Source organism: Amblyraja radiata, chromosome 18, assembly GCF_010909765.2.
Source record: "Amblyraja radiata isolate CabotCenter1 chromosome 18, sAmbRad1.1.pri, whole genome shotgun sequence".
NCBI classification, from domain to species: domain Eukaryota; kingdom Metazoa; phylum Chordata; class Chondrichthyes; order Rajiformes; family Rajidae; genus Amblyraja; species Amblyraja radiata.
This window is the reverse complement of record NC_045973.1, coordinates 1,980,782-1,998,987: the sequence shown is the minus strand read 5'-3', so window position 1 is coordinate 1,998,987 and position 18,206 is coordinate 1,980,782. Positions and strand designations below refer to the sequence as shown.

General features: G+C 44.5%; 1 protein-coding gene across 8 annotated transcripts in view; it reads left to right on the top strand.

Moving 5' to 3' along the window:
• Window positions 1-18,206, top strand: part of erc2 (ELKS/RAB6-interacting/CAST family member 2) — a 569,575-nt gene that overhangs the window by 410,709 nt on the left and 140,660 nt on the right. For all 8 annotated transcript variants that reach the window (XM_033036569.1, XM_033036567.1, XM_033036568.1 and 5 more), the window contains 2 exons: window positions 704-851; window positions 9,314-9,439. In XM_033036569.1, the coding sequence (XP_032892460.1) occupies window positions 704-851; window positions 9,314-9,439 (274 nt within the window). The remainder of the gene's footprint in view (window positions 1-703; window positions 852-9,313; window positions 9,440-18,206) is intronic.

Genomic DNA, 18,206 nt, shown 5'->3' with positions numbered 1-18,206 from the left:
CGGGTCAGGCAGCATCTGTGGAGAACATGGATAGGTGACGTTTCACAGAGTGCTGGAGTATCTCAGCAGGTCAGGCAGCATCTGTGGAGAACATGGATAGGTGACGTTTCACAGAGTGCTGGAGTAACTCAGCGGGTCAGGCAGCATCTGTGGAGAACATGGATAGGCGACGTTTCAGGTCAGGACATTTCTTCAGAATTCAGAAGGGTCCCAACCCAAAATGCCGCCTATATACATGTCCTCCAGAGATACTGTCTGACCTGCGGAGTTACTCCAGCACTTTGTGTTCTATACCAGATTCCAGCATGTGCAGTTCCCCGTGTGCCTGTGTCATTGTTTGGTCTGCATGATTCCGCAGTGTGTGGCAACCAGGCACAGTGTTAGGTGTGACCTGCCATTGAGTACATCAATGCGATTGCTTGAGAGGTGAGCACCACTGCAGCAAAGGAACGATCTTCTGTGACTGTGAACTTCTCATTGCGGTTGAATTAATGTGTTTGTCTTGGGTTTTTGGAGATAACAAAAATGAAATCAACAGACAGATTGCTGTCTTCTGGCAAGGAGGCATTTTAAGGAATTGTGGATAGGAATGGGAATGTTTCCATGCAGAGTACACAAAGTGAAATGTGGCCATGTGGCCTTATCTCCACTGTTAATGGGTAATGAGGATGATTCATTGATGAAGCTGTGATTTTTGTTACAGACAAGAGGCACTGCTGGCCGCCATCAGTGAGAAGGACGCAAACATTGCCTTATTAGAATTGTCTGCCTCCAAAAAGAAAAAGACCCAAGATGAAGTGATAGCCCTTAAGCGAGAGAAGGACAGACTGGTCCAACAGCTGAAACAACAGGCAAGTTCTCGCGCGGTTCGTCATGTTAAGCAATTCCATGGAAATAAAAAAATTTTTGTCATAGATTTTTCATATTTCATTCCAATATGGGAGTCATTATTTAAAATTATTAAGTAAAACATAATTATAATAAAATATAATAACTACTTGAGTGAATATTTAAATACTAAGGGTGTCTTGAATATCCTGCTGAAATGAGTGGGTATCAGAGGTTATGGGGAGAAGGCAGGAGAATGTGGTTAGGAGGGAGAGATAGATCAGCCATGATTGAATGGTGGAGTAGACTTGATGGGCCGAATGGCCTAATTGTATTCCATTGTGCCCATCCCTCATGAACATATGTGGAGGAAATATGCATTGAAGGTAAAAAAGATATTAGGGCGCAGAAATGTATGCTCTGATGTTAGCAATGGACAGCCATTGCTAGCAAGTGTGTCAGTGTGGCATTGTTGCTGGTTCACTCAGCAACCTCGTCACACTTTGCATTGGAACAGTTCCCATCCTGTGGCATTGGTTAGAACACAGTGCTGGAGTAACTCAGCGGGTCAGGCAGCATCTGTGGAGAACATGGATAGGTGACGTTTCACAGAGTGCTGGAGTAACTCAGCGGGTTAGGCAGCATCTGTGGAGAACATGGATAGGTGATGCTTCAGGTCAGGACTCTTCTTCAGAAGTCAGAAGAAGGGTCCCAACAGAAATGTCACCTGTATACATGTCTTCCTGTGATCATGCAGAATGCCGGTATGTTTTGTATAGAAAGGAACCGCTGATGCTGGTTTGTAGCGTGGATAGCCACAAAGTGCCCGAGTAACTCGGTGGGTCAGGCAACATCTCTGGAGAAAAAGGATGGGTGATGTTTTGGTTTGGAACCTTTCTCCAGCCTCAGGAGTCTGCAGAAGGGTCCTGACCCGAAATATCATCTATCCTTTTTCACCAGAGATGCTGCCTGACCCACCGAGTTACTCCAGCACTCTTTGAGTCTGTTGGCAATATATTATGCTCCATTTCTTATCATTTCTCCATTCTAGGTGAGTACACATATGTAGTTAGTACAAGCAGCCAAGGGTCCAACTTGAAACCCCAGTCTCTTCTGGGGAAAACACAGCATTACTATTGCTTTGTAAGGGTATATATTAAATTTCTCTGCAGTTCTAAAACTATCCTTCATGCAGGTTATTCAGATGATGCTGGCCTCCTTCAAAGCTTCAAAGAAGCTGAAAGATATGTGAGCCAAAATAATGATCCAATACACCCCATGGCCTTTTATTTTGAACAGTTTGTTGTTGCAGGTACCACTGACCAGGGTAGAAATATTTAGGGTATCCAATATCTAAGCTGTTACTCAATAGTTGAGCAGCTTGTTTCAAACTTTGCTGAGAAACCAGCATTTATTCTGCTTGTAGGTAGACAAAAATGCTGGAGAAATTCAGCGGGTGAGGCAGCATCTATGGAGCGAGGGAATAGGTGACGTTTCGGGTCGAGACCCTTCTTCAGACTAAAAGAAGGGTCTGAGGAAGGGTCTCTACCTGAAACATCACCTATTTCTTCACTCCATAGACGTTGCCTCACCCGTTGAGTTTCTCCAGCATTTTTGTCTACCACAGATTTTTCCAACATCTGCAGTTCCTTCTTAATAAATTGAAAAGTTTGTTTCAAACTTTTTACAATTTGTATACTGAAACGTATATTAAACATGAAAATAATCTTCATATGCAGTTTGTTGCATGTGTTGCCATCATTCACTGGAATGTTCTTGGTTTGTAACTGAGCTCCATTTCCAAGGAACTAAGTTGGCTGGGTCACCAACATCACCACTGAGTTGGCTTAGAAGCTCTCCACTTATGTTTTAAGGTGAAGGGTGAAAGATTTAAGTGGAACCTGAGGGGTAACTTTTTCACTCAGAGGGTGGTGGCTGTGTGGGACGAGCTGCCGGGAGAAGTATTAGAGTCACGAGTGTTTTATCTGCGACTATCGTATGTCCCAGATAGAACAATGACATTGTTACTTGCAGCAGCACAACACAATATGTAAACATAGTACACTGTAAACAATATAATAAACGAGAAATAAAAAGTTCAGTGTGTGTGTATACGCACACATAAAATACAAATGATAATAGTGATATAATAACAATAATTGTCCATGTAGTTCAGAGCTTATTTGAGGTTGTGTTTAATCGCCTGATGGCTGTGGGGAAGTAGCTGTTCCTGAACCTGGGCGCACAGGACGAGACAGGTCTATCATAACATTGAAGAGACATTTGGACAGGTACATGGATAGGACAGGTTTAGAGGGATATGGGCCAAACATAGTAGCAATGTTACAAAATTTTGAGATTTTAAAAATCAAGTCTGTAATTTATCCCATCAGATAAAGCATAAAAATAAGTTTAATTTGACACCTAATTCACTTTCATATCTCAAGTATTTAAAAAGTTATGGCCATTTTCATACTCGGAAATTAGCATCTTGTTCCCTATTGACTTTCTATGGACATAACAAAAAAGTTGTGATCGTGAACAGTCAAAAGCCCATAACTTTCTTAAAAATTAAGAGAACTGAATGAAATTTTCAGTTATCATAGATTGAAGCATTCTGAAACAAATATAAAATAATCTTACTTGGATGACCTGAAATTAAAGCATATAATTAGTTAGTTACCTAATTGTAGCTAATTTCAGACTTCAATTACTAGATCTAAACATCTATCCATTTCTTAATAAATGATTAACATTTTTAAATAGCCTAAATGTCCAAATAATATTCACAAATAATTCACAATAAAACATGATTTTTAAATCTCATTTACATTAATTTATAGGCCAAATGGAAGGAATTCAGTGTTCAATTGCTGTAAATAAATGCCCATTTAAATCAGCTTTCCAGTGGGTCTCTGTGGAACGCGCTGGTTTAGAACGTTCACATTGCGGTAGATTTGTGCCTCAAATGCCGAGAAAAATACTGCGCGATATAATGGGCCCAAATTGAGCTACTCGCAATATTAAATTTTGTATAAAAGGATCTTTAGAAGCCCTTTTGAATGTAAAAATATACAACCTAACTTCTGCTATTTTCTTTATGAGACCCTGCGGTTGCTGACGGTCGCGGGTTTAAAGTTTGATTTTTAAACTACTATAACTATTATTCAAGGCCTTTAAACCTAATAATAGCTTTTGCGACGGGGTCTTCCAGCGATTTTTCGTTAATAATTAACTAGGCTGAACATTTTCGATTGGAACAGCTTAGAGAAAATCGCGTTTTAAACCCGCCCCCTCTAAACGGCGCCAAAATCGCGCACAACCTCAGCGGCAGATATTCAGCGACGCTTCAGGTAGGCTTTGCAACATACCTAAACATAGGCAGGTGGGACTAGAGGTGTTGGGACATGTTGGTCAGTGTGGGCAAGTTGGGCCGAAGGGCCTGTTTCCACGATCTGTAACTCCTTGACTCCATGTGGTATCTTTCAGCTAGGTTAACTCTCGATTACTGTGAAGTATCTTAGTGACTTAAGGGCCTGTCCCAATTACGCGACTTTTTCGGCGACTGCCGGCACCCGTCATAGGTCGTTGCAGGTCGCCGAAAATGTTCAACATGTTGAAAATCCAGCGGCGACCAGAACAAGGTACGACTCTTTGGGCGACTGAGGAGACGACTCGCGACCGTACAGGCGACATGTCGCGGGGGTGAAGCCTGTACGGTCGTGAGTAGTCGCCCAAAGAGTCGTACCTTGTTCTGGTCGCCGCTGGATGTTCAACATGTTGAACATTTTCACCGACCTGTAACGACCTATGACGGGTGCCGGCAGTCGCCGAAAAAGTCACGTAAGTGGGACAGGCCCATTAGTCATTTAAACATCACTTTATTCTTGAAAAGTTTCTGCTTTTTATGTATTCACACTTTGGATCCCGGTGATAATGTCTGATTGGTCCAACTGATTGGAATTTGGGACACGTGAGATGAATTCCAACAGATTGACATATTTGTGGAGCGTTTGTTCTGCTTTGCTTCTCTCTGGCTTCATATTTGGGATATAATTTTATACCACACTCTTCATAAAAACACATTGGTTCCCAGTGTTGATGTCAGTTTTTATGTAGAGTGTGGTATAATATCATACCCCAAGCCTACAGCATAACGAGGCTAGTCAGAAATAAAACAGAGAATTCAGCAAAGGCATAAATCTGCCAGCATTTGAAGGCAAAGGGTTGGTTCATCTTTTAGGTGAATCCTAACCAGAACAAGCTTCCCACTCTGTAGTTTATGTTGGGGGAATATGTGGCTGGTTTCATTTCCAGGTTTTTTTTCTCCCTTGACATAGCTTTCCAAGAGATCAAAAGTTTATCGAGAATCTCCACCTGGCAGTCAGTGCGTTACATGCCTTCCGCAACTCTCTCCCCGTTCAAAGAGGTGGTGGCAGGGCTGCTGCTGCTCCATGAAGCTCCCTCAACATCAACAATCCACTCTGTCATTAGCAGGCAGTCCTGTTTTTGATATCCCAGTCTCCGCTGCTGTCTCCCTGCACACTATCCAGAGGCAAGCCTGAATTCCATTATCATGAAGTACAGTTTGAAACATAGCTGCTCCTCCACAGATCAAACCTTTACTCTCTGAATTCATTTCTATTTATATTAGAATGTAAGACTTTCCCTCCAAATGCTCAGCAGTACTGCAGCTACACCGACCGATAAGATTAGCAGCAACTTTTCTCAATCTTTCACAGGCAAGTGAGATTTATTTATTTAGGGCTCTGCCGTAGTTGAGGAATCTGGCAACTGATGGGAATGCTGTTGTCTAGATCTGGCTGGGCACTAAAATCTGGCTTTGCCTTTCTCTCCGGCATTTTTGCTGGCTGATTAAAAAAACCTCCAGCATTGTCTACTGCATAGAAACATAGAAAATAGGTGCAGGAGTAGGCCATTCGGCCCTTCCAGCCAGCACCACCATTCATTGTGATCATGGCTGATCGTCCACAATCAGTACCCCGTGCCTGCCTTTGCCCCATATCCCTTGATTCCACTAGCCCGTAGAGCTCTATCTGACTCTCTCTTAAATGCATCCAGTGAATTGGCCACCACTGCCTTCCGTGACAGAGAATTCCACAAATTCACAACTCTATGGGTGACATTTTTTTTTCTCATCTCAGTTTTAAATGGCCTCCCCTTTATTCTAAGACTGTGGCCCCTGGTTCTGGACTCCCCCAACATTGGGAACATTTTTCCTGGACCTAGCTTGTCCAGTCCTTTTATAATTATATACGTTTCCATGCCTCCTGTGCAGAGCAAGACTTGGTGAAAATAAAATCAATGGAATCTGGAAAACCATCTCAAGTGTTCCTGTGAAAACATCCCTGGAAACCCGATGAAAAACGAAGTAATCCGATCGATCTAGTCAGAGCCCTGATAGTGAGCCTAGATCTGACGTCAAAACCTCTATGTTAAGACTGTCATATGCTGAGAGAATGGAGCAGCTGGGCTTGTACACTCTGGAGCTTAGAAGGATGAGAGGCGATCTCATTGAAACAAATAAGATTGTTAAGGGCTTGCACACGCTAGAGACAGGAAACGTGTTCCCGATGTTGGGGGAGTCCAGAACCAGGGGCCACAGTTTAAGAATAAGGGGTACGCCATTTAGAACGGAGATGAGGAAACACTTTTTCACACAGAGAGTTGTGAGTCTGTGGAATTCTCTGCCTCAGAGGGGGGTGGAGGCAGGTTCTCTGGATACTTTCAAGAGAGCGCTAGATAGAGCTCTTAAAGATAGAGGAGTCAGGGGATATGGGGAGAAGGCAGGAACGGGGTACTGATTGTGGATGATCAGCCATGATCACATTGAATGGCGATGGTTGCTCGAATGACCGAATGGCCTACTCCTGCACCTATTGTCTATTGTCTATTACACAACTACACTCAGCACTATATTCTGCGTCTGTTTTGTACCTAGTGTTTGTGACATTGCACTGCTATTTCATTATTATGTGAATTAATAAAACCTGTCCCCGTGACTCTGCGGAGGGTCAGCTTGCATTGATCTGGTTGCAGCCGTTTAGTTTAGTTTAGTTTAGAGATAGTGTGGAACCAGGCCCTTCAGCCCACCTAGACCATGCCGACCAGCGATCACCCGTACACTAGTTCCAACACACACACACCAAAGTGGCCTGTCCCACTTGGCAATTTTTTTTGGAGACTGCCTGCCATATCAGCATCGCCGAAAGATTTTGAACATTTCAGTCAGTCAATGATGCCGACAGTCGCCGAAAAAAAATCAGCAAGTGGAACAGGCCCTTAAGGACAATTTACACCAAGCCAATTAACCTACAAACCTGCACGTCTTTGGGATGTGGGAGGAAACCGGAGCACCCGGAGAAAACCCATGCGGGTCACGGGGAGAACGTACAAACTCCGTACAGACAGCACCCGTAGTCAGGATGGAACCCGGGTCTCTGGCGCTGTGAGGCAGCAACTCTACCGCTGCGCCACCGTGCCAATTACTGAGGGTCCTCGCCACTAATGAGAGCTGCTCGTCTTTCTTTCACATTCACTAAAGCTGCGAAGGTTTCTCACGTCTCTATCAAATCTCCTCCACAGTTTCACTACTCTGAGGAATTGTTCCTCAGATCCTCACGTTTGTTCTTCCAATTCACAATCCTTCATCCCAGGAACCGTTCTTACAAAGTCAACTTTTGTCAAATGTGAGGAGCCGACTCTGGTTTCAAGTCACGACCATTTGCTCTGCCTGTTCCATCTCAATTCAAGCACAGGAAATCCTCGTGTGGGTTTGGGAGGCAAGCTTGCTCGGTTTCTCATCCCTTTCAACATTATTCCTTCAGTTCCCTCTCCATTTGACAATTCCCACTTTTCCCCAAACTCCATGCCTTTCATTCTCTATGACGGGAGAGGGGAGAGGGGAGAAGGACTGTTGTTAACCCTGACCCTCAATTCCCTCTCGAGTAATCACCTCCAACTGCAGACTCAATTGCTCTCTCTGTTGTGCTTTCAACACCATTGATGCCTGGGTCTGTCAGCCACAATGTACATTTGACACGAGACCTCACTCACAACTCACTGTTGGACTGAGCCACATTGTAATGAGCGCAATCATAGCTGGGGATCTGAAAGAAAAACATAAAACTGGTCAGGGACCATCCGTGGAGATGGGAGGGTTGAGTTTACATTTCAGGGTTGGCCTGATGAAAGGCCATAGACTCAAGTGTCAACCTATACCTGGTTTCTCCACTAAGTATTTCTCAGTATTTCATTTTTTTTAATTGAAATATTTGAAAGTGAGTGAGTTAACACTGAAATAATCTGCTGAATAAAAAATACACTTATGGGAATAAGAATTAGAATTAGAATTAGATCCTTTATTTGTCATTCAGACCTTTCGGTCTGAACGGAATGTCGTTGCCTGCAGTCATACATGTAATAATAAACAACACACAATAAACACAAATTAACATCCACCACAGTGAGTTCACCAAGCACCTCCTCACTGTGATGGAGGCAAAAGTCTTAGGGTTACTGTCTTTTCCCTCCTCTTCTCCCTCTGCGCCGAGGCGATACCCCACCGGGCGATGGTAAGTCAGTCCCGCGGTTCAAGCTCCGCGGCCCGGGGGTGGTCGAAGCTGCCGCCCTCCAGTCCAGCGGACGCAGCTGTTGCCGCGGGAGCTCCGCAAAACAGGCACCAGCCTGTGACCTGCGAGCTCCCGACGATGTCGTCCACTGGCCCGCGGCCGAGCCCCGGATTCAGGTCGCTGCCGCCAGAACGCCACCTCAGCCACCGGAGCACCGTCCCCATGTGAAATTATATTGATAAATCAGTTTTTTCCGGTTGACCTTAAGCTTAGGAAAAATGAAGAGTTTAAGAGTCAGTGTACGTTGTATCTGATGGTAGTTAGTGTTGAACCCAGCGCTAATGTTGTCCCCTGTTTCCAGTTGGAAGAAAGCATACAAATGATTGACGCCCTGGATACACAACCCAGGCTGATGGTAGAAGCTGCTGTTGTATAATATAGTTCCCTGAATGAACAAACGGTGTGGTATTATTTTCCTGCAAACTTCTTCTAGGATTGATTTTCATTAACCAGGTTAACCTCTGCTTGCCAAAGCGAGACGATCAAAATTCAAGGATTTGCTTTTGAATGAGATTAAAATGAAAGCTCTCCCCATTCTGACCAAGATAGTGCTTGTCTACAGTTGTACAGTTCCTTGCACGATGAGCTGATTATCCATTGCACTGCTCCAATGGTGCAACAGAAATATTGTCTGTAATTTACCTCTCGTGGTGCCTCTGCAGAATGAACGCACAAATTTACGCCGAGCTTAAGCATGCTTCTTTCTTTCTTTATTTCTTATTAACAATTGGCTCTGCTTTGGACTGGTTACAAAGGCATTTTGGCTTGTATCCTGTAGCGGCCCTTTGGCAAGGCTGGGCTGCTTAACCAGTTGCCTATCTCTCTCTCCTCAGACACAAAACCGGATGAAATTGATGGCAGATAACTATGATGATGACCATCACCATCATCACCACCACCACCACCACCGCACGCCGGCAAGATCGCAGCACCCCAACCACCGGCCCTCTCCTGATCAGGTGAATATCCACCATTCCACCAACCTTTCCACAACTTCCGTTTCGCCCTGTTAAAAGTCGGAGCCAACTGTAGAGTGTAGCGCATAGAACACAGTACAGCACAGGAACATACCCTTCGACCCACAATGTCCGTGCCGAACATGATGCCATGTAAAACTAATCTCCTCTGCCTGCCAGCGATCCATATCCCTCCATTCCAACTAAGCTAAACTAAACACTCCATGTGACTGTCTAAACGCCACTATCGTATGTTCCAGGCACCCACCACCCTCTGTGTGTAAAGAAATACTTGCTCCACACATCTCCTCTAAACCATTCCCCTCTCTCCTCAGAACTATGACCTTTAGTCTCTGACATTGTCACCCTGGGGAAAAAGAATCTGACAATCTACTCTATCTCTGCTTCTTATAATATTATCTACTTCTGTCAGGTCTGCCCTCAGCCGTCGATGACTCCAGGTCTGTCCAAACTTGCTTTATAACCAAGTACCCCCGAAACCAGGCCGCCGCTTCTGTACCCATTCCAAAGCCTCCACATCCTCCCTGTAACCTGGCAACGAGAACTGCATAAAATACTCAAGATGCGGTCAAACTAAACCATTACACAGCTGAATCATGGCTCCCTGACTCTTAAACTCAACGCCCCGACCAATGAAGGCAAAGTCTGTTTGCTACCAGTTTATCCGTGCTGTCAATTCAATGCCCCTTTATAATTCTTATCTGAATGAATACGTTTATTGGCCAAGTATTCACATACAAGGAATTTGCCTTGGTGCTCCGCCCGCAAGTGACAACATGACATACAGAAGATTGAGGGGGGATCTTATAGAAACTTACAAAATTCTTAAGGGGTTGGACAGGCTAGATGCAGGAAGATTATTCCCGATGTTGGGGAAGTCCAGAACAAGGGGCCACAGTTTAAGGATAAGAGGGAAATCTTTTAGGACCGAGATGAGAAAAACATTTTTTACACAGAGAGTGGTGAATCTGTGGAATTCTCTACCACAGAAGGTAGTTGAGGCCACAGTTCATTGGCTATATTTAAGAGGGAGTTAGATGTGGCCCTTGTGGCTAAAGGGATCAGGGGGTATGGAGAGAAGGCAGGTACAGGATACTGAGTTGGATGATCAGCCATGATCATATTGAATGGCGGTGCAGGCTCGAAGGGCCGAATGGCCTCTACTCCTGCACCTATTGTCTATGTTTCTGTGTTTCTATACAGTGACAGTTAGGCTTGTCCCTCTGCATCGCAAAATCTTTGTGTATAAAGATGGTGAATACTTGTAGCCTCAACACAGATCATACCCACCGTTGAACCTTTATCACAATTGCTGCCCCATTCAGTCAGAGAGACAGGTTCATTACAAGTGCTTTCTATCTATGCTTGCCTTCCATCTGAGTGGCGATGGTGGTAACATGTGCAGAAGTGAATGTCTGACAGTGTGTGTTCAAGAAGGAACTGCAGATGCTGGAAAATCGAAGGTAGACAAAAATGCTGGAGAAACTCAGCGGGTGCAGCAGCATCTATGGAGCGAAGGAAATAGGCAACGTTTCGGGCCGAAACCCTTTCGGGTTTCGGCCCGAAACGTTGCCTATTTCCTTCCCGACCACCTCATTACAGACATTGGAATATTGTAGGTAGACAAAAATGCTGGAGAAACTCAGCGGGTGAGGCAGCATCTATGGGGCGAAGGAATAGGTGACGTTTCAGGTCGAGACCCTTCTTCAGTCTGACAGTGTGTGTTGGCATCATGTGTGTAGGTGATGCATTGCATTGTGCTCATGTTCACAGGTGAAGATTCATTACTTACTCAGTGGTTTAGAGTAAGATAAATGCGGGCCATGGATATATTTCAATTAAGCTGAATGTGGATAAGCATTTCTGACAAATTGGTCCTAATTCTTGCAAACCAGAAACTAATGACTACGTATGCCTAATGATGGAACTGTAAACAAACATTAATATGAAATTTGTTTCTCAAAGGATTAGTAATTGTAAGAATGAGTAATTTCATTGTCTGGATACATCAAATGGTTTTATTTGTTGACGAGATGGGGTATGAAAGCTGCTGCTTCATTAGTTGGTAAACCTGTGATCCTTCAGACACACTTGCTGTCAGCGTTCTGCTGTTTGCAGTGATATTGGGAGCGTGTCCGTGCCTTTTACTCTTGCGTGAGTTCTCTTGGTTACCCGTCACCTGTAGCTGAAGATGGGGCGGCACGCTGGCACAGCGGTAGAGTTGCTGCCTTACAGCTGCTTACAGCGCAGGGACCCAGGTTCGATCCTGGCTACGGAAGCTGTCTGTACGGAGTTTGTACGTTCTCCCCGTGACCACGTGGGTTTTCTCCGAGATCTCCGGTTTCCTCCCACACACTCCAAAGACGTATAGGTTTGTAGGTTAATTGGCTTGCGTTTGTATACATGGTATAAGCGTAAATTGTCCTCAGTGTGTGTAGGATAGGGCTAGTGTGCGGGGATCGCTGGTCAGTGCGGACTCGGTGGGCTGAAGGGCCTGTTTCCACATTATATCTCTAAACTAGACTAGACAAAAACTAAGATTTAGCAATACATTATCCTCTTCTGTCTACATAATGATGACTAATAGTCATTGTTCAATTCCACACTTAATAATGTTACCTTGGCAGTTCACGTATTATTTAGAGATGAGGTCACATTTCAGCGGATGGCCCTGAACATGGTTTAATCAAGGAACATCAAGGCATTCTTTATAGTGGTCAGCAGAATGCGTCCTGGTTCACTAGTACAAAGGCTTTGATAATATTTTGGTTGATTTAATTCATAGAGTAATATATATAGGTTGCATAAGTTCACCAGTCAAGCTCATTTGAAGGGCTTTCATGTCTATGTGATCTCATCCTGAGGGAATACCAACTTGACAGGCTTCCATTTGGTTCCCAGATGAACCCAGTTTCCTGGTCTTTAAAACCCTCCTTGCATCTGTCCGTAATTTGCCCTCCAAAACTCATCGCCCATGACATGATATTCCTGCAGTTCTGGCTTATTTATTACAACAAATGACCACATTGTACCTCATCAACTGCGAGATCCCTTTTGATTTGCAATTCTTGAAGTCTGGTAAGTGTCAACGATGTTGATTTTTGTTCTTAAGAGAAGATAGGAAATAATCTAAGGGCTGAGGAATAGATGTGAACTATTTAGTGGCTGGAGTCTGTGCTGGGTTCAGGGCAACCGGGATCAGTGTGTGACCAGACTCCATGGACGATCCAACTCTCCATTTTGGTCACAAACCTTAAATAACAAAAATCTGAGTCTCTAATTAACACCAACAAATGTAACCGCATCAGTTGCTCCTTGCGGAAGAGAGGTTCCAACTTATTATTATAGACAATAGACAATAGGTGCAGGTGTAGGCCATTCGGCCCTTCGAGCCAGCACCGCCATTCAATGTTTAAGAAAGAACTGCAGATGCTGGAATGGGTGAGGCAGCATCTCTGGCTTCAGAGAGAGGAGGAGAACTTCCTCAAAGTAGGCATACCTTGAGGAGATATCGTAGTGGAGTAGACAAAATGTTTAAGAAAGAACATTGACCTCCAATTTCAGGTAGTCCTTGCTTTCTCCCTCCCCTTTCCAGCTCTCCCACAGCCCACTGTCTCTGCCTCTTCCTTTCTTCTTCCCCCCCCCCCCCCCCCACATCAGTCTGAAGAAGGGTCTTGACCCTAAACATCACCTATTCCTTCGCTCCATAGATGCTGCCTCACCCGCTGAGTTTCTACAGCATTTTTGTCTACCACCATTCAATGTGATCATGGCTGATCATCCACAATCAGTACCCCGTTCCTGCCTTCTCTCCATATCCCTTGACTCCGCTATCCCTAAGAGCTCTATGAAACTCTCGCTTGAAAGCATCCAGAGAACCGGAGAACCAATATATTTAAACTCCCAAAACATTGACACAAACTTTACACAATGTGCTCTAGTCCAACCCTCTGCAAATAAAAGCCCTGTCCCACGGTACGAGTTCATTCCAAGAGTTCTCCCGTGTTTGCCCTGATTCGAATCCGGAGATTTACGGTAATGGCCGCTCGTCGGTACTCGGGGCTCTCGTGGACATTTTTCAACGAGTTGAAAAATCTTCACGAGTCTTCCCGTGCTTACCTGCCGTTAACGAGTCTTCCCGAGTACCTGCCGTTAACGTTACGAGCCGCTAAGAGACGTCCCCGAGCTCCGACGTACCCGCTACGTTCATTCTCCGTGCTTACCACAAGTTTGATTTTTTTTAAACTCGGGAGAGCTCTTGGAATGAACTCGTTCCGTGGGACAGGGCTATTACACTGATAATTTCCCTGTCTACCCAATCATAGCCACTTATTATCTTAAAGACGTCAATCAAATCACTCTTTAACTTTCCGAATTCCAAGGAATGCAGTCCTAGTTGTTGTAATTTCCCCTTGAAGCATGACCTTTAGCGAGCAAGTGACATTCAGTTACATTGTACTGCAGTCAATTGAATACCAATCTACAGTGCCTTTACTAAAGCCCAGATATAGTCAGTACATCTGTTATAATCCAAATCTGAACATCACTTCAGCCAACTTCAATCCGTTTGTACTTCACTTCCTTGGACTCAAACACACGACGTTTGAGCCTGTTTTATTGTTTCCTGTATTTGACAAGAACGTTTTAATGATCTTTCGCCTGAACCTGGGTTTCCTTTGGACATCCGCTGATTGTAGAAGCATTTAAAACTCACTCGCTTGTATCCTTGTTAAATTGAAAATGGTTTGACGTAAATCTTCTTTTATTGAAATATATTTGTCACTATTTTGCCCATACTCTTAATTCAACGCCCTTATAATGATTCTTATGGAAAGTATTTTCCCTGTGTCAATTGTAAAATTTCATTTCTGGCTCTTTGTCCCAAATTGTCACTGTTTACATAGAAACATAGAAATTAGGTGCAGGAGTAGGCCATTCGGCCCTTTGAGCCTGCACCGCCATTCAATATGATCATGGCTGATCATCCAACTCAGTATCCCGTACCTGCCTTCTCTCCATACCCTCTGATCCCTTTAGCCACAAGGGCCACATCTAACTCCCTCTTAAATATAGCCAATGAACTGGCCTCGACTACCCTCTGTGGCAGGGAGTTCCAGAGATTCACCACTCTCTGTGTGAAAAAAGTTCTTCTCATCTCGGTTTTAAAGGATTTCCCCCTTATCCTTAAGCTGTGACCCCTTGTCCTGGACTTCCCCAACATCGGGAGCAATCTTCCTGCATCTAGCCTGTCCAACCCCTTAAGAATAACCAAAATAACGTGGTGATTATTTGCAGCCCCAGCGCCGCCCCTTGAGTGACACCACACTTCATTTCCAACCAATCTCTTTATCTTCATCACCATCTTTGTAATAATGCTCCTGTCCCACTTAGGAAACCTGAACGGAAACCTCTGGAGACTTTGTGCCCCACCCAAGGTCTCCGTGCGGTTCCCGGAGGTTCCCGGAGGTTTTTGTCAGTCTCCCAACCTGCTTCCACTACCTGCAACCTCCGGCAACCACCTGCAACCTCCGGGAACCGCACGGAAACCTTGGGTGGGGCGCAAAGTCTCCAGAGGTTTCCGTTCAGGTTTCCTAAGTGGGACAGGGGCATAACTCTGTTAGTTTCTGAACCAATTCAGTTAGTTTCCATGAATTCTCACAGGTAGACAAAAATACTGGAGAAACTCAGCAGGTGAGGCAGCATCTATGGAGCGAAGGAATAGTTGACATTTCGGGTCAAGACCCTTCTTCAGACTGATGGGGGGGGGGGGGGCGGGAAGATGAAAGGAAGAGGCGGAGACAGTTCTTTCCTCCCGATGTTGAAATGTCTCCTCAGTCCTGAGCAGCCAGGTACCCATGATTCATCAGTGATAGGAGCAGAAGTAGGCCATTCGGCCCGTCAAGTCTACTCTGCCATTCAATCATGGCTGATCTATCTCTCCCTCTCAACCCCATTCTCCTGCCATCTCCCCATAACCCCTGACACCCGTACTAATTAAGAATCTATCTATATCTGCCTTAAATATATCAATTGACTTGACCTCCACAGCTTTCTGTTGCAAAGAATTCCACAGATTCACCACACTCTAACTAAACAAATTCCTCTTTGTCTCCTTCTTAAAGGAACGTCCTTTAATTCTGAGGCTATGACCTCAGGTCCTAGACTCTCCCACTAGTGGAAACATCCTCTCCTCATCCACTCTCTCCATGGTTCTGGACACCTCAACCAGGGAGAAGCATCAAATCTACAATGACCTTGTCATGTCTTGTAAGAATCTTGCACACTTCAATGAGGTCACTTCCTATTCTACTGAACTCAAGAGAACACACGCCCAGTTTACGTAATCTGTGGTAGTAATCATGCAAATGTCGACCATTTCCTTATTTGTATTTACAATCCTGATATCACTTCCCCCCTGGACTCCTAGTCCTCCTCAGCACTTCAACTCCCCCTCCCATTCCAAATCCGACCTTTCTGTCCTAGTCCTCCTCCATGGCCAGAGTGAGCACCACCGGAAATTGGAGGAACAGCATCTTGGGCATTTCGCTTGGGCAGTCTGGACCCTAGCGGTATGAACATTGACTTCTGTAATTTCAGGTAGTCCCTACTTTCTCCTCCCCTTCTCAGCTCTCCCTCAGCCCACTGTCTCCGCCTCTTCCTATCTTTCCCCCCCCCCACCCTCACATCAGTGTGAAGAAGGGTCTCGACCCGAAACGTTGCCTATCTCCTTTGCTCCATAGATGCTGCCGCACCCGCTGAGTTTCTCCAGCATTTTTGTCTACTTTTGATTTACCAGCATCTGCAGTTCCTTCTTTACCCTAGTAATAAAAAATATCTGTTCATCTTGAAACCCTTTGCAAATTATTTCATTATCAGTTTTGTTTCTGTGCCAGTTTATAAGTTCTGTGTTTGTGCTTTGCGTTTTTTTCCTCTCAAACCTTTTAGTTTCATTGAGTTATTGATTTCTTTGATCGGATTATTTTTTGTGGCAGATGGAGATCCAGCTTCTTTGTACAATATAAAGGCTCAGCTTGAATTTGTTTTCACCATCTCGGTCAGATCTTTTTCACAAATTTGCCTAGTTAGTGGTCGGGCCCAGCTTACCACACAACAATAAGCCTCTCCTAAACGTTGCCTCACAAGAAGTGTTTAGGATTTCTTGTGTTTCTGGTAAATGGCATTGAACTTGGACATATGATGGTTGCTATTGAAGAAAATCAGTCAAAAAGATGTGGCACTAGAATCCCACCCTTTGGCCCATCGACCAAAGTCACAGTTTAAGAATAAGGGGTCTCATTTAGGACTGAGATGAGGAAAAACTTTCCCACCCAGAGAGTTGTGCATCTGTGGAATTCTCCGCCTGGAGGCCAATTCACTGGATGTTTTCAAGAGAGAGTTAGATTTAGCTCTTAGGGCTAACAGAATCAAGGGATATGGGGAGAAAGCAGGAATGGGAGTACTGATTCTGGATGATCAGCCATGATCATATTGAATGGGCTGAATGGCCAATTTTCTATGTTTTTATGACCAATGCTGTCTATGACACGCCAATTGCCACCAGTCCCGTATTAGCCCATTTGTTTAAATTCTCCCCACATTCTCACCAACAAGCTTATCACCTAAACACTAGGGGCAATGTATAGTGGCCAATTAGCCTATCAACTAGTTCACTGGTAAAAGTCTACGGCAAATTGGCCACAGTTATGGCGTACACTTGCGCTCAGTCCGTCAAGGTCTACTGGATCTCCTGGTTGTTATGCATTAAACTCCCCTTCTCATTCCCATTCCCACCCTGACCTCTCTGTCCTGGGCCTCCTCCATTGCCAGAGTGAGGCCACACGTAAACTGGAGGAACAGCACCGTGTATTCCATTTGGACAGCTGTCAACCCAACGGTGTGAACATTGAATTCACCGACATTTAGGTAGCTACAATGCTTCCCACTTTGCTCCTCTCTTCCCGGTGCCTGCATTCCTTTGGGATGTCGGATAAAAACCAACGTGTTCACGGGAGAACGTGAAAACTCCACACAGACAGCACCCAAGGTCAGGATTGAAGCTGGGTGTCTGGTGCCGTGACGCATCGGTTCTACCACCTATGCCACTGAGCCACCATTCACAAATTGGTAGACAGCCGTGCAATTTATTTCTAAATCTGACGTGGCCTGATTGCATGTTTGTGCAACACATTAGTTGCAAGAGATTCTCCAGAACAAACTCGAGACAGTCACCACTTTATTTTATAAAGCCACCGCAGCTTGGTCTGTGTTCAGGTAACAAGTAGACCTGGAACATTTAAAGCTGCCATTATCACCTTCACATTGGCTTCCAGATGTACTATTAGATGTAGCAGTAGAAACATTACAGTGTCTAGTTGGGTGTCATGTTACAGTTGGAATCCCAGCTGCACTAACCCATTATGTGTGGGACTGGTTTAATTGAGGGTCAGACCACTGGATGAAAGTGTAGCGTGACACCAGTCCACTGATATAATGATCTGTCTTGTGGATGTCCAAGCATGCAAGTGTAGAAGGTAACGCCAGTTGCAATGTGGCTTCATTAGCTGAAAACTGCAACTGGCATGAATACATTTCACTAACATTTCATAAGGTCATAAGTGATAATAATAATAATAATTTATTTTTATTTTATTTATGGGCGCCTTTCAAGAGTCTCAAGGCCACCTTACAAAAATTTAGCAGGTAGAGGAAAAACATGTAAGGGGAATGAAATAAATAGTAGAGACATGAC